The following is an 18,865-nucleotide window of genomic DNA, read 5'->3' as shown; positions in this document are numbered from 1 at the left end:
ATTTGAAATTCCATAACAAGGTGTCCCAATAGTTGATACAACAACTCTCATTGGATAAGATTTGTCTTGTTATGGTGGGACAGGATCACTCGGATATATGCTTTCATATTCATCTTTATAAATATATATAAAATATATATATTTATATACATTCTTATATGTATATATATATATAAGACCAATATACATTTAATTACAAATGACAATAAATGCAAAAAAACTCACAATATCTTCTGGTGAGCAAAAACCTATTAATGTTTGAATTCCAGCATAAATGCTTTGATGCCTGTTGTAATGAAAATAAAAATTTTTTTATCTTAAACTTTTAGAAAATTTAATACAATATTTTTTATACAAAATTTCAATATAACATGTCATGGACATTAAACCCAAAACAAATGCCTTTAAATTCCTCAAGTTATATATAAAGTTATAAAGTTTATATAAATCCTTTGCATATGCACACTTGTAATACTGCATATTTCATGAACTGTGTGAACTTTAAAAAAATAAACTGTTTGAATTAGCCCCGCTTAGGGTTTAGCTCTGGTTTAGCCTAAAGAAATAACGCTTTCTATTTTCTCAATTCAAACCTTTCTGATACAGGAACAATTGCAGCAAAGTTCTTGTTTTAAAATTTTGCCCACCCTGAAACACGGATGGGAAATATGTTCATAAATCTTGGGCAAACCTTTATTCAGTTTCTTCAAAAGCAATTTTGTTTGCTAAAAGTCACATTTTTTAATAAGTTTATTTTTCAGAATCTAAAAATTTTTTATCATAAATGCTGTTTTGAGGTTTGTGGGTTAATCATTTTTTTTTTGAAGGCCTTTGCATCTACCGGATTCTCCCCCTTCCCCCATAAATTTTATAATTTTTTTAAGTAAACCTATAATGTTCACTACTTTTTTACAAAATGTTTTTAAGTTGAAAAAACATCATTTTTCAGTCATGCCATACTTGGCCCTTTCACAGACAATGACTTTTAAAATATTTACTTCCTCAGACAATGGCTTTTAAAATAGTTATTTTTTCATTTTTGTGTGTTATTGATTGTTTTCATCACTGACTTTGTTCTAATGTTGAAAGATTGCTATTAAAGAAGAAGCTAAAGTTATTGCTACTTAATGTTAACTATGTACAAAGAATAATCATGAATCAAATATGATTGTAATGAGTTCTGAAAAAAAAAAATTCCTTTAAAATGTTAGATAAACATAATATTAAGTTTCGCAATGAGAATTTTAAGAAAATCAATTGCTGGCAAACAATACCATGGACAAATCAAATATTTGATTATTCTATTTTTGATAATAAATTCACTATTTAATAAAATTACATAAATTAAAAATCTCATAAAAAATAATTCTTCAAAAACTCATTTTGAAATAAGCTGATTAAAGAAAATAAAATTGATGATTTCCTAACCTAGAGTCAAATTTGAAAACTTTTTTTGTGCCTAATAATTACTAATCATTCCGATGAAAGGAGCCTTTCCAATCTAAAATCAATTAAGAGCTATCTAAGATCAACAATGACACTTTTAAACTAATAACCTCTTTAACTAATGAGTTTTCAAAAGGAAAGTGTAAATATAAAAATGATAAAACTTTTTAATTAAAATATTAACTTTAATAATTTAACCAACAAACTTTAAAAGAAAATATAAACAAAAAGTTATTTTAAAAAATACTGAATTTTCTGGTTCCCTTTGAGTAATTATCAGCATTAACAGCAGATTCAAATCAAATGAGCAGCGATGGAGTAACAAAAGCAAACATTCTTAACAACCAATTTCAATCAGTTTTTACAAAAGAACCTTTGATTAACTAAAACCATTCAAATCAAAGATTTTAGTTTTGTATATAAAAAATGATCAGAATATTGTCCTGAAACACCTAAAAAATGCTTGATAGAAATAACTCAATAAGCAATGATAATATTAGCCTGTTTGTTTTAAAAGCATGTGCCACACCAATGCCAGCTCTAATAACTTTGATTTTCCAACTTTCAATAAAATCTAGCAAGGTTCCACCATCTTGATTTACAGCTAATGTTATACCTCTTTATAAAAAAGCAGCAGAACAGATCCAACCATTTACAGAACAATGTCACTCACTTCTGTTCCATGCAAACTAATATAAAAAATTGTTAGAGAATTTATAATTGATTTTTTGGTAAATAATAAAATGCTTTCCAAAATTCAACATGATTTTAATACAAAAAAGACTTTTCATCACTAATTTTTTAGAAATGATGGACTTTTTGACTAGCAAATCAAAGAATAAAGCAGGCAACCTAATTTTTCTTGATTTTACAAAGGCATTAGATAAAGTTTCACATATTAGACTGCTGCAAAAGGTTGGAATGTACAGTATAAATGGCAATCTTCTAAATTAGATCAAAGCCTTTTTGACAGAAGAACTTTCTTCTGAAAGGTTCTATTTTAGGGCTGACACTCTTTGTTATATTTCTTTATGACCTATTATGAATCTTTATGATCAATTCAAGTCAAATTAGCCATTTTCAAAATGTACGCAGAGACAAAAAGCTCATGAAATTTGTCATAAACAATATAGAAAGGGCAACTTTATAATTCAATCTAGACGATATTGTTAAATGGATGCAGACCTGGCTAATGGAGCTAAATGTAAAAAAATGTAATGTCATACATGTTAACTCTAGAACAATAAAATTTGATTAATTAATTAATAAAATTAAAGACAATGGCACAGCCAACAGAGTTATAGAAGTAACAAATACCGAAAAAGAAAGCAAACAACTCAAAATTCTTAAACAAAATTGTTTGTATCAAGAAACATTGACATTTGGAAAAAACTTTATACTAATATATTAGACCATATTTGGAGTTTGCTAAACAAGCTTGGAAACATTACCTAGTAGGTGATGTAAAAAAATTTAAAAGAAACAACACAATCCCAAGAAAGTTCCTTAGGCTTTAAGAAAAAAACATTACAAAAACAATTCACGTACGCCTTAAGCAATTTTACGTAAGCAGTAAGCGATTTGGTTAAGCAACTTTTTATCATTTTTTAATATTTAAATTATTATATAAGCAGTAAGATAAAAGAAGTAATTAATTTTCAAAAAAAAAACACATTAACTTTTGAATGACGATTATGTAAAAATATTTGTTACAAAAGTTTGAATGATAATTATATTAGATATAATATAATTATCAGCTATTTAATAATTGGCTATAATTGTATTAGATATAATATAATTATCAGCTATTTAATATATAGCGCTATTTAATAATTGGAAAAAACTAAAATAAAATTAAAAAACTATTTTTATTTTGTTTGTTGTAATGATTGATTTTTTCGCTTGAAAAATGTAAATACTTTAAGCTTGAAGCAAAGATCATAATAATACAATTTAACTCTGATAAAAAATATATGATTTAATTCAAAACTAATTTAATTAAAATAAATAACTTTATTCTGATATAAAAAAGTATAATTTAATTTAGATTTAAAAAATATATAATTTAATTTTTATTTAAAAAATATATTTAAGTTTATTAAAATTAAAGTTAATGCTTGGGTTTAACTTAACTGTCAAACTTATATTAAAGTATTACTAAGTATTGTTCAATATTTAAATTTTATTTATGCTTAAAATAAGTTAGATCATTTTTATTGCAATTGTTTTTTAGGTTTTCGTCCTAAAAAATTTTTTTTACTCAGAATTTTATTTTAAATAAACAACTGCATCAAAAATTTGCACAAAACATAAGTTAAACTTTTTTTTTATAATGCAAGTTAAATCGCAGCAATTATTTTTTAATAAATGATATATACAGCGATATAAATTTAATAAATGATGTTTGAAAAAATAATCTTTGCTTTCACAACTAAATTGTTAATAAAATAATAAACATTTTAATAAATAAAGTAAATAAATTAGAGCATATAAATTTTTTTTAAATAAAAAATCATTCGTAGTTGCAAAGTTGCAATTAGAAATTTATAAAAATAATCATTTAAAAATTCAAAAATTTATTTATTAAAAATTTAACATATTAAAATTTAACATATTTATTTATGCAAATGCTGAGAAAAAAAAGAAATTTGTTAATATCAAACATTTTTAAAAGTATAATATTAAATTTAATTATTTAACATTAAAAAAAATAAAATAAACATTCTCCTATAGTAATAATAAAAAAGAAATTAAAAAATATTCAACTTGTTTTGCGGTAATTAATATTATTGCAAATTTAAATTTAATTTAAAAAGTTTAGTTTAAATTCAATTGTTTTGTCAATTTTTAATATAAAACAAAACAAATTTTTAGTCATTTTAATATCAGTTTATTATTAAAATTATTAAAATATTTAAAATAATTAAAATTATTAAAATATTTAAAATTATTAAAATATTTAAAATAATTAAAATATTAAAATAAAAATTTAAAACTATTTTAAATTCTAAATAAAATAATTAATATAAAAATGACTAAACGAACATTTTATTTACATTCTAAATAAAATAATAAATATAACAGTAACAAAATAATAAATATAACAAAAAAACATTTTATTTAAATTTTAAATAAAATAATTTGTACATAAAAGTATTAAATGAATGAAAAAGTTATAATTTTATAAAACGATTGTACTTTTTGGCAAGCGCTTGCCAATGTATTTGTGAGTGTGCAGGCAAGCGCAAAAATGCTTGAGTGCAAAAGTCCTGGCCAAGCAGAGAAGACTGATGTAGGGATAGCCTTTTTTTTGATTTATCAAAAATAACTTTAAATAATAAAAGTTTGTTGAAAATTTTCTAATAAAACCGAGATGTATTTTTAGCTCATATGAGATTTAAAATTGACTAGGGCTTTTTTTAAAAAATAACTGTGCAGAAAGTGCCCTACAACCCAAATGATATAACCTAAAATCAAATGGGTAAGATTCCTCTTATTTTGTAAGTAACCGGGGCCCCGGCCTGGGCTAAAAATTCGACTTTTTGCAAACCCAGCCCTGGCCCCAGCAAAATTATAAGATTTAGCAGGGGTTGAGAGCCGGGGCTAGAAAAAAAAAAAAAATCTTAATGTTATACTTACATTTACTATTTATTAAATTCTGGCATATATTTATATATTTTTAAACTCTAATTTACTTCCAACAAAGTTGCAAGCACCACTATTTAGTTATGAGTTACTTTAAAATAGAAGATAGGGTTAAAAGACTAGGAAAGGGTTAACTAAAGACTTAAAAAGTTGTAGATTGTATGAAAAAGAAAAACATGATGGGTAAGTGTTATGAGGTTTTTTTGATGTATAAGGAAAAAAAAACTGGATTAATAAAAGCACAAAGGGACAGATACATAAAAGGATGCAACTTGTTAAATAAGAAGCCAAGCAAGAATGAGTTTTGGTTCATCATAATAAAGTTTAAAGCTCATTTAAGCATTGACCATGATAGCATTTGTAGAAAAAAGAAAAAAAATGCAACCTTGCAACAAGGGAGAGTGGCTCAAGCTTGACAGATAAAGATGGTCTAATTACATTTACAGTGTACTTTTAGACTTTGTCTGAGAGTAAGAGGGTTGTTATTCATCATTATAGGAATGCCACTAATATTGCAATACTTTTTTGTAGTAAATAAATGGGTTTTGCTGTCTAACAAAAATTGTAGATTTTTAGTCCAGACTTAAAATCCACAAATCACTGCAAGCCTTAGGCTGTTATAGAAGAGAGATCAGATCAAAAATTGACTGCTTGTTCTAAGCAACCAATAAGTAAAGACTTTTTTTCAAGACAAGAGTATAAAGTTGAGTCGTCAGCAAATAGAGCCACTTTAAAAACAATACAGGAGCTGAGATAGAACCAAGCAAAGATAGAACCTTGTCATAGCCTTAAAATTATTCAAAATAATGAAGAGTGTAGACCTTCAAGAATAACTTTAATACTGCAGGGAGTAGAATGAGACTTAACTTACAAGATAAAGAGACTTGAAGATAAGGAATAAAAACTTCCAAACTTATTCCAGAAGGAATAAAAGCTTACAAAATGTGCATTTATGCATACATAATATGGGCTTAAACATATATGTTTACTATTTATTTAGATGCTGGCATACAATATCCTTACATATTTACAGAAACTTTATTATTTGTATGGCGTAGTATTTGCTGAAAGAGAAGGTGATCGGAGGGTGTGTGGTGTGATTCCAACAAGAAAAGAAAAGGCATAACCTTAGACAGATTAGAAAAAAAAGGTTATACCAAATAATGCTTGTTAGAGAAGATTTAAGTGATTTAGGTATCAGCATGTAGAGAGGTAGCAGCTACAGGAGAAAACGGTAGAGGTAGAAGTAAGAAAACTTGAAAGGAGTGATTTACATATTATATCAATGAGCTTTAGTTAAGGAAAGAAAATGTTCTGGATTATTTATTTTAGAGAAACAGAGGAAAGCTTAAGCCTAATGATGATGATGATTATGATGATCATGTTGATCATAATGATGTTTATATATGCATATATATACAAAATATAACATTTTGAATTAAAAAAATACCCTTTAAGATGTATAAATGTTTATGCAGCCTTGGTCACAAACCCGGCCCTAGCCCTGGCAATATTTTATCAAATCTGGCTTCGACCCCGGTCAAATTTCAACCCCGGTTATTTACTTCTCTTATCTGGTGTAAAAAAGCAAAAAATATTTTGAAAACAGGTAGAAAGGGGTAAAAAAAGATTTTTTTAATAGAAACTTTAAGGTTTTATACCTTGATTCTTTACCTTCAATTACCACCACTTTGTTGTATTTTCTCTCCGAGAACAACTACCAAAAAAAAAAAAATGAAAAGGTTTTATACTTGTTATCAGATTTTTGACTAATAATATGTTCTTAAAATGTCTACTTAAAAAGTATATTATATTAAGAAGTGTAGAAAAAATTCTTAAACCAGTAATAAGCTGTATAAAGCTAAAAAACTACATTGTATGGAAAAAGAAGACAGGCTATTTATGTCTGTTTCAATTGAAGGAAAAAAGTAAATTTAATGTAAATTTAAACACATTCTTTCTTTGATTCTTTGATTTTGAACCGCTAGCATTTTTTGATTTTATATATTATATAAAAAGCGGTTTTTTTGCACCATCTTGACAATTTGTCGATCTATTCTTGATGTTGTTTTACGCTTTGCTCCGAATCTGGGCTGATTTTGCACATATCCAAACATATTTTTTTTAATCAGATCGCTGATGGTTCCTAATGCCATTCCAGTCGCTTTATTTATCAGCCTAAACGTTTTACCTTGCTTGAACAAGTCAATAACCAAATTGAGCTTGGGACCATTCCTTGATTTTAACTCCTATACTTGATGATATCAATGGTAAATCAAATGAATTTAAAAAAATATCAGTCAATTATTAAAAATTACTCGTTGTAAAACAACATTATTTCTAAAACCATTGGTTAAAAAACTTTTTTTAATAATCAATTTCAAAACTTCGTTTACAAAACAACATGTTCAGATAATTATTTTTCATTGAAGTTTTAACACTCCTTCAGGAATCGTTAAATTTTAGCAACGCAAGTTAATTACCGTTGATTAACTTTTTGCAACATAAAATCATAATTAAATTTGCTTTTAAAATAATTATAAAAGTATTTATCAAAAACATATGTTTTTCTGAAATATCCTGACAAAGTTTATTTTTCACAATAAAATATTTTGTTCGGATACTTATTTCTCTGACTGTATATATATATTATGTATGTATATATATATATATATATATATATATATATATATATATATATATATATATATATATATATATATATATATATATATATATATATAAATGTATGTATGTATGTATGTATGTATGTATGTATGTATGTATGTATGTATGTATGTATGTATGTATGTACATATATATATATATATATATATATATATATATATATATATATATATATATATATATATATATATATATATATATATATATATATGTGGTAAGAAGGGACATATTAAATAAAATTTATGTAAATTATATAAAAACTTTATATGTAACAAAAGTTCCTATCAAGTGAACTTGATATTGAACATAAGTTGCACATTCTAACACCTAAGGCAATACTCTCTGCTGTCTCTATGCCATCTTTCTAACTCAACTTCTTCTGACTTTCTAATATCCTTCATTCTTCTAAAAATCACTTACTCTTGGTCTACGAAGTGGGTTATGATGGTCTTTAATGAGATGAACTCGCCTTTGTGGGAAGGAGGATAAACCAGATGGAGGATAAACGCATGGAAAGAATATTAAATAAAATAGTATGTTCAATGTATTTTACTTTTTTGTAGTTCTGCAGTTTTGTAGTTTTGCAGTTTTGTAGTTCTGCAGTTTTTTAGTTCTGCAGTTTTGTAGTTCTGCAGTTTTGTAGTTCTGCAGTTTTGTAGTTCTGCAGCTTTGTAGTTTTGCAGTCTTTTTTTTAAAAAGCTCTCTTAATTATTATTCTCATCATCTGATCTAAATTTAAGTTTAAATAACTTAAATAAAAATTGTGGTTTTTAATAACTAACGTTAATAATTATTAAATTATTATTTAATTATTTATTTGTATTTATATATAATTTATATTATATTAATTAATTTTGATTGTATTTTTAAAAGGAAATTCTACTATTGAAAGATTTTCTCAGGTTCAGACGTTGGTTTCTTGTTTCAACCCAACCTTTAATTTCAAATTTACCAACATCTGAATCTCCAAGTGCTATGCTGGTCAATTAGCTAGGTATTTTCAAAGTTCCCTGGGAAAAGCTGCCAGCTAAAATCATGGATTTACTCCACTAAAATGCTCCTCTTTTACCAAAACACCAAAGTACAATGATGTCATTTGTGATGATAAACTTTCATACTCGTTTATAAAAAATTTATAAAAATGAATAACTTTTTCATATTAACTGCAACATATTCTCTAACTTTATCTACTTCTACCTAACTCTTTTCTTCTAAATCACTGCATCCTGATCATCTGCAACTATACGCTCTACACGCTTGCTCTACATACATATTTTTTAATATTTTCAACATTACATTTTTTTTTTTACTGTAAATAATGATTTATTAATCTGATCTAATTATTTTGTAGATGTATTGCAAAAATGAATCCTAAAAAAGGAAATAAAATCAACATATGAGGAGTTCATCTGGAAAGTCCAAGTAAATTGAAATTAAGAAAACGAGTAAAAATTAGGCTACTCATTGTTGTGCATCAACAGAAATTGATATATATAATTTTTTTATTTACACAAAAAAAAAATTTTAAGCGGTCTAATATTTAAATTGATAATAGATTTCAATGTATAGGTTGTGGAATTGGAGCTAATCAAAAAATTTATTTTTATGATTTAGCACGTTTTGCATTTGGTCCATATGATTAAATTAGATTTTCTTTAAATGTTTTGTGTGTGGCTAAAGTACTCAAAACTACTGAGTTTTTTATGTTGTGCTTGATGTGTATTATTTTATAATTTTTAATCATTTCACAAGTAGTTTCTATATAGTCTAATTACATTTTTATAACAACGTATAAATTCTGTTCATTTATTTTTGACTTTTGTGTAAACTCTGAAAAATGAGTTTAGTAACTGTCTATTTGCTAAATTAACAGAGTTTTTCTATTAATTTGTACAAAAAAATTAAATAGGGAAACAGCGAATTTTATGGAGAAAGTCCTGTATCTTTTTTAACAGACTTTTCTGTTAATTTTTACAAAAAATAGACACTACGGAAACTGTTAATTATTACAGAGAAAGTGCTGTCACTTTGCTCCCAGACTTTCTCAGTTGAATCTGCGGCAAACTTTTCAACAGTACATGTCATCAGACTGGATTGTTACCTATCTTTTTTGAATGTTTAAAAAATTATCTACTAATGCTATAAATAAAATTATGTAAACAGAATATAAACAATTTGGATTAATAATGTGAAAAATACCAATTCGGTAAAATAAGTTTGATGTGTTACATGGTGCATTATAATTTTTTTTTTGTTTTTTTTTACTCAACATACATTTCCACCATGTAGTTTTTTAAAATATTGTTACAGATCACACCAAAGCAGATAAATTTTTTCTTTATCTGTGCCATCTTTAGATAAGTTCAAACATCATAAGCATCTGATGCTGTTGGATTGAAATAATTGGTTGAAACAATTTTAAACAAATTAAAATGTGAGAGTCAATCATCAATAGATTTCAAAATAAAAAGAAGGAACTATCAAACTTTTATTAATTTTTTATAAATTTTACTTTCAGTTTACTTTTAAAAATATGAAATAATTAAAAAATAATACTTGTAAAATAATTATGAAATAAAAACTTATGAAATAAAAACTTTTGACAAATTATAATTTGTGTTGCTTTCTTATAACTTTTTCTCTCACATTACCTCCGAAAAAAATATACAAATCCCCTATAGAAATCCATCCACAGCACAGTGGATCCCTCCACAACAGTGGACCCATCCACATCACATGGTTGTGTTACTACATATAAAATAGGAGTAAGAGTTAGGTGTGAAATTTGAAAATTTTTCTGCGCAGCCTAATCATGGCATGCTGCACTAGGTAAAGGGTGAAGGAGAAAGGAGAGAGAAAAATAATTGGCATAAACAACATTAGCTAAACTAACACTGGCTTTCACACTGAAAGCTCAATTTTTTTTGAACAAACCCTGAAGATGGTGAAAAATGTTATTTCTGTATACAGCTATACAAACTTTTTACCAATACAAATATATTTTAAATTTGGTAATTTGCTTTAATTTCTGTTCTTCAAAGCTTGAGCTTTAATTTTATTAAAAATGTTTCCTAAGTTAAATAGTGGCTTGAAGCTAGTTGGTAAGTTGAAGTGGCTTGAAGGTAGTTGGTAAGTTAAATAATGGTTGCCTAAAAATAAACTTCTTAAAACAAATTTACTATTCACAAATTTTTATAATGAACAGGAAAAATATTTGCTTCTCATCTCATAAAACTTTATTTATTTATTATTATTATTTTTTTTTTTGATATGGATTTCACAATATGATGTCATTTTTTTTTATTTATTTATAAATCTAAATTTACAGTTAAAATAAAATTACAATAATATATTAACAGTTTAATTTACAACAAAATAAAGGTAAACAAAAGAATTTACAACAAAATAAATGTAAACAAAAGAATTTAAAGCTTAAGAAGTAAAAAAAATAAGAATATATAGAGCACATTATAGCACATATATAGAGCACTTTATAGCACATATATAGAGCACTTTATAGCACATATATAGAGCACTTTATAGCACATATATAGAGCACTTTATAGCACATATATAGAGCACTTTATAGCACATATATAGAGCACATTATAGCACATATATAGAGCACTTTATAGCACATATATAGAGCACTTTATAGCACATATATAGAGCACTTTATAGCACATATATAGAGCACTTTATAGCACATATATAGAGCACATTATAGCACATATATAGAGCACTTTATAGCACATATATAGAGCACTTTATAGCACATATATAGAGCACTTTATAGCACATATATAGAGCACTTTATAGCACATATATAGAGCACTTTATAGCACATATATAGAGCACTTTATAGCACATATATAGAGCACATTATAGCACATATATAGAGCACTTTATAGCACATATATAGAGCACTTTATAGCACATATATAGAGCACTTTATAGCACATATATAGAGCACTTTATAGCACATATATAGAGCACATTATAGCACATATATAGAGCACTTTATAGCACATATATAGAGCACTTTATAGCACATATATAGAGCACATTATAGCACATATATAGAGCACATTATAGCACATATATAGAGCACTTTATAGCACATATATAGAGCACTTTATAGCACATATATAGAGCACTTTATAGCACATATATAGAGCACATTATAGCACATATATAGAGCACTTTATAGCACATATATAGAGCACTTTATAGCACATATATAGAGCACTTTATAGCACATATATAGAGCACTTTATAGCACATATATAGAGCACTTTATAGCACATATATAGAGCACTTTATAGCACATATATAGAGCACATTATAGCACATATATAGAGCACTTTATAGCACATATATAGAGCACTTTATAGCACATATATAGAGCACTTTATAGCACATATATAGAGCACTTTATAGCACATATATAGAGCACATTATAGCACATATATAGAGCACTTTATAGCACATATATAGAGCACTTTATAGCACATATATAGAGCACTTTATAGCACATATATAGAGCACTTTATAGCACATATATAGAGCACATTATAGCACATATATAGAGCACTTTATAGCACATATATAGAGCACTTTATAGCACATATATAGAGCACTTTATAGCACATATATAGAGCACTTTATAGCACATATATAGAGCACATTATAGCACATATATAGAGCACTTTATAGCACATATATAGAGCACTTTATAGCACATATATAGAGCACTTTATAGCACATATATAGAGCACTTTATAGCACATATATAGAGCACTTTATAGCACATATATAGAGCACTTTATAGCACATATATAGAGCACATTATAGCACATATATAGAGCACTTTATAGCACATATATAGAGCACTTTATAGCACATATATAGAGCACTTTATAGCACATATATAGAGCACTTTATAGCACATATATAGAGCACTTTATAGCACATATATAGAGCACTTTATAGCACATATATAGAGCACATTATAGCACATATATAGAGCACTTTATAGCACATATATAGAGCACTTTATAGCACATATATAGAGCACTTTATAGCACATATATAGAGCACTTTATAGCACATATATAGAGCACATTATAGCACATATATAGAGCACTTTATAGCACATATATAGAGCACTTTATAGCACATATATAGAGCACTTTATAGCACATATATAGAGCACTTTATAGCACATATATAGAGCACATTATAGCACATATATAGAGCACTTTATAGCACATATATAGAGCACTTTATAGCACATATATAGAGCACTTTATAGCACATATATAGAGCACTTTATAGCACATATATAGAGCACATTATAGCACATATATAGAGCACTTTATAGCACATATATAGAGCACTTTATAGCACATATATAGAGCACTTTATAGCACATATATAGAGCACTTTATAGCACATATATAGAGCACATTATAGCACATATATAGAGCACTTTATAGCACATATATAGAGCACTTTATAGCACATATATAGAGCACTTTATAGCACATATATAGAGCACTTTATAGCACATATATAGAGCACATTATAGCACATATATAGAGCACTTTATAGCACATATATAGAGCACTTTATAGCACATATATAGAGCACTTTATAGCACATATATAGAGCACTTTATAGCACATATATAGAGCACATTATAGCACATATATAGAGCACTTTATAGCACATATATAGAGCACATTATAGCACATATATAGAGCACTTTATAGCACATATATAGAGCACTTTATAGCACATATATAGAGCACTTTATAGCACATATATAGAGCACATTATAGCACATATATAGAGCACTTTATAGCACATATATAGAGCACATTATAGCACATATATAGAGCACTTTATAGCACATATATAGAGCACTTTATAGCACATATATAGAGCACTTTATAGCACATATATAGAGCACTTTATAGCACATATATAGAGCACTTTATAGCACATATATAGAGCACATTATAGCACATATATAGAGCACTTTTAACAGTAATTATTCTTTTATTAATAATAAATTTACCTTCCAGAAGCTCTCATGAAAGTCTCTAGAGATCTTCAGAAGAGAGCTTCAGAGAAGGCGACTAGGGAACTTCAGAGAAGAGCTCCAAAGAAGGCCACTAAAAACCTTCAGAAAAAAGCTTCTGAGGTCACTAGAGAGCTTCAGAGAATACAATCATGAACACTTACTTGTTTTGCAAATTCTAACCAGTACTTTGGAACAGGTACAACTATTTTTTTTATCCAAGAGATGCTGCTCTAGTATAATAAAAAATAAAAAAAATAATTTAAAAATAGATTTAAGCTTTTTTAGATAAAAGGCAAAAAACAATTTCTTTTTATTTAAGAAACACATTTTAGAACCATTTAGTATTGGCATTGAAAATTATTGAGTGTGCACATGTTGGTCTGATTAGTACACATACTTTTATCACTATAAATATCTACTTGAATTACAATGAAAGCATGTGAAACACTATTATTACTTTGGAAACACTTTTACTGCTTTACTTTTAAAATAGGTATTCCATTTAGGACATTAGTCATATTATCACCACTTTTTAAACACAAAATTTAGTAATTTATTACATACTATTATTATTTTGCTGCCAATAACTTTATAACCTATCAATGCTGACTTACAAACGAATGCACAGTGATTTAGAAACACTTAAAATTTGGCCCAAATACAGTTTCTTGAGTAGTGCAATTTAAACAATGTTATTAGCTAATTATTCTCTGCAGTTTCTTATAATTCTAATGGTATAAAAAAATAAGTACTGAAATAATAAATTTAAAAGTTAATTTAGGTTTGAAAGAACTTAAAACCCAAAAAAAATTTATCATTATTAAAACTTAAATTTCTCTCTATATACATAACTTTTCATTTTAATTTTCATTATATACAAAGATAATAGATAATTTCATCTTAATTTATAAAAGTATTTGAATATGTATTTATATATCTTGTAAGAATTGCATTTAAAAAATGCAATTTTAACAAGTTTAAACTGTTTTTTAATAGATTACTCTGTTACGTGTTGTGTGTTGGAAACTATGTATGTATGTATTTAACTTTCAATGGTTATTTTGGTTAACCGAATTTATTTTAATGCTTGACATAAAGAAATGCATAAATACTGGCAAAATATTTTCACATTTATTTTAACACAAGAGGATAAAATGTTGTCTAAAGAACTTAAAATGGTACTTGCATTGAAGATCAGAGATATCAAAGATGGTCCTCTTGGAAAACTTACTATATTTTAATTAGTAAAATATCTATCTATATATACAGAGCCCGACATGAACCCATTAGAGAATTTGTGGAACATCACCAAGAGTAAACTCAGCCATTTAAAACCAACAACAAAGCAGCAGATAATTGAAGAAGTCATCAGTGTGTGGCACAGGGATGAAGGCATGACTGCTTATTGTAAAAAACTTGTCTCAAGCATGCCAAACCGCAATAGCAAGCTGCTCAAAGTAATGGTGGTTTTACCCATTATCAATTCATTTTATTGACAGTTCTGGTGTTAATCACAACTTTTGACGGTTTTTTTGCTGAACTGTTACTGCATTTATATTATTAAATAGCATTGATGAAATAAAACGTTTTATATGAATGTGTGCAAGTTAGTGTAAATTTACTTAACTTTTTACTGTTATGCTTATTTAATGGCCATATATATATATATATATATATATATATATATATATATATATATATATATATATATATATGGCCATTAAATTAGCATAACAGTAAAAAGTTATAATTTAATAGTTTTTTATACATATATATGTGTGTGTGTGTATGTATATATATATATATATATATATATATATATATATATATATATATATATATATATATATACATACATATATACATATATATACACATACATACATACAACATACATACAACATACATACATACATATATATATATTAAAAATTTTAAAATATTTGTCTTATTTATTATGATAATTATATATACATAAATGTATATACACATATACATAAATGTATATTTACATATTCAAGTGATGAGGCAATTCTACTCACTTCCAATCAACCATCAACATCAAGTAAAGAAATTAGGTCAATTTTCTCCAAACAGTCTTTAACTGCAGCTTCTTTTATTTCATCTATATCTGGTATATTTTAGTTATTTGAACAAGTTATTTAATAAGATATAAGATTTTAATGTTTTAATATAAAGTTTTAATATTTTACTAGTTGTTGATAAGATGTATTAAATAAATTCTACCTACAAATTTACTTGCATATCTTGCCTACTTACTACCTACAAATTTACTTGCATATCTTGCCTACTTACTACCTACAAAATTACTGGTATTAGGTCCAAGATTTAACAATACAGGCACCCCTCATTTAGACACTCTTGCTTTTGCTGATTCAATACTTCATGGATATATACTTTTTTGATTCGAAAATTTTAATATTTAATTAAATAATATTAAATTAATAGTAATTTACAGTAATTAAATTAAATTTTGTAACTAGATTTTTATTTACCTGTTAAAATCAAATTTTACAGATTCACCTAAAAAAAAAATTAACTGGAGCATTAAAAGGTCTGAAAAGAGATCTCGAGAAAATCTCTTGGTAGATGGAAATTTTAAAAAATTGAAAGTTTGGAAAAATTGCGTTTTGAAAAAGAGAAATCACAAAAAGAACAATCTTTAAGATTTCAGCTTTTGATGTTGCTCTCAGAAAAGTTCAGCTTCAAAAGAGAAAGCTCTAACCAAATAATACACTACTGCAACACAGCTTAAGAATGATAAATTGCCACTTTCTAACCAGCATCACTATAAATACAGACATGGTAATTTAATACATTTTAAAACTAATTCTAAATAATATTCTATAATAAAGTTTAAAAGTAGTGTATTATATTTTTTTGTTTTAGGAAGCAATCCTTAAGCAGCAAATTAAAGGTAAGAAAATAAATTATGAATGAAAAATTTTTTGATTAATTTTGCTATTTTTACATTAAAAAAAGATATTGTAACTATAATTAACTTTCATTTTGTTGAAGTATTTAATTGTAACCAGTGAACTCTTTGTGTTTTAACCAGTGAACTGTGTTGCATTTTTTTAATAAAAACAAGACAATAACTAGATTCTTAATTTAATTTCCTCTCAATGATCTGCACGGGCACCACAGGGCCATTTTTAACGGAACCCTAGAAGAGGATTTGGTTATACAATTTAAAATGAATTTTCATGATTTAAAGTTATTGTTTGCAATTGGAAGAAGTGCTAACATGCATAAGTGCAAATCTTCACAAATGCGAAGCAGTTAAAAAAACTGGCATTAGTGCGAATCGGCATATCTGCGGCAAACGGTTTTAACTCTTTTATAATAAATGAATAAAATAAAGAAAATATATCAACTTTCCTTCCTGAAACCCCACAGTAGATCTATGTATGTACACTTTGCTCAGTCTTAGGAACATGAATTTAGCAAAAAAAGGAGGAAAAAACATGTTAGAAATAAATTTGAGTCAATATTCGCAAAGTTTTTTTTAGGCACAAAGTCTATTTATCACTTATTATTTCTTATTTATCGCTTTCAAAAAATCCTAAAGGTAATAAACAGATGAATATTTAACATAATATTCTTAACGTCCTTTTTCCTTTATAAAATTGATATTCGAAATTTTTTAATGAACGGACTGTTCTTTTGTTTATGTTCGTTCAAAAACATTAAGAGTTGTTAAGACTTTGTAAATTAAGTTCTCATTATTACTGAACTTTCAGGTTTTTTATTTCAAGGCAAACTGTTTTTTTGTATGCATATATATTTTTAATGATTAAAAATTACTTTGCATCACTTCGTCATGTTTTGAATTATGGTTAATTACAAGCTTAAAATTAATAATTTTAGTTTATAAAAAATGATTATATAGCAACTGCGGCACAGTGGTTAGGCCGCTTGCTTTAGAAGCAAGAGACCTAGGATTTAAAGCAAGCTCTGGGCACATTTTGCACTATCGGTAAGGAAAGAGGTTTGAACTTCCTGGTTAAATAATTTTCTAATGTACTCCGTGACAAAACCGTTATGTCTACTTGAAACACCTAAAGCAAAAAACAAAGAAAAGAATTTTTTTTATTAAATTTATAAAAGTTCTTAAAAAAATTCTCTTACAGTTAATGTGTTTTTAAAATTCAAATTCGGCTTTTAGTTAAATTGGGTTTAGAAGTCTGAATTCGTCTTTCAGTTAAATTTGGTGCACGCGTATGATCTAAATTTGTCTTTTATTTAAATTTGAGTCTTAAAAGAAGACTTCGCTAGTCCTTACTTGCACCTATGTCAGTTATTGTAATTATTTTGCACATGTAAAGACTCGACTTATGTAGATTTGCATTTATGAAATTTGCACCTATTCAGCCTTTCTATTTGTAACCTTCCTATTAGTAACCAGCCTTCCTATTAGTAAAAAAAATTTGTATGCTTAAAAAACATTCCAAACGAGTTTACACATTTAACTGTACCAGTCTAAAGTTCTATAAAAAATTCTTGTGTTTAATAAGAAATTGTTCATTTTTGTTTAATTATTTATCATTAAAATTTACTTTTTTTTAATATTCGTTACCAATCATAATATTTGTATAAGTATTAATATTTCTAATACTTTAAACACAAATCCTTGTTTCATGTCTAAAATATAGTTATAGACCTCATGCCCAAGAACAGAGAAGAATATATATAAAATTTTATTAAAAGTTTCTTTATTCATTTATTTTAAGTAAAGTTATTAAGTAGTTGATTTCGTCTATTGAAAGCATCATCATTTTGATTTGCTTGAGTTAGATGTTCATAAACTTGTTCTTTGTTGCATCTTTTAAAATCATTACCGTTATGTCTATTACCATCATAACGAAGACACAGATTATGGATAACAAATCCACACATAATGAGCTTAGAGGCATCTTCAACCTTATGCAAGCAAATTCCTGCTTTCAAAGCATAAAACCTGTTTTTGACAATGCC

The 18,865-nt window shown here is 26.4% G+C and overlaps 1 protein-coding gene across 3 annotated transcripts in view; it reads right to left on the bottom strand.

Annotated features, from left to right (window-relative positions):
- Window positions 1–18,865, bottom strand: part of LOC100197392 (D-ribitol-5-phosphate cytidylyltransferase) — a 71,546-nt gene that overhangs the window by 28,315 nt on the left and 24,366 nt on the right. For all 3 annotated transcript variants that reach the window (XM_065810639.1, XM_065810638.1, XM_065810637.1), the window contains exon 3: window positions 226–291. In XM_065810639.1, coding sequence (XP_065666711.1) covers window positions 226–291 — 66 coding nt within the window. The remainder of the gene's footprint in view (window positions 1–225; window positions 292–18,865) is intronic.

The sequence above is a fragment of the Hydra vulgaris genome, chromosome 11 (genome assembly GCF_038396675.1).
Source record: "Hydra vulgaris chromosome 11, alternate assembly HydraT2T_AEP".
Taxonomy (NCBI): Eukaryota; Metazoa; Cnidaria; class Hydrozoa; order Anthoathecata; family Hydridae; genus Hydra; species Hydra vulgaris.
This window is presented reverse-complemented; position numbering and strand designations above follow the sequence as displayed.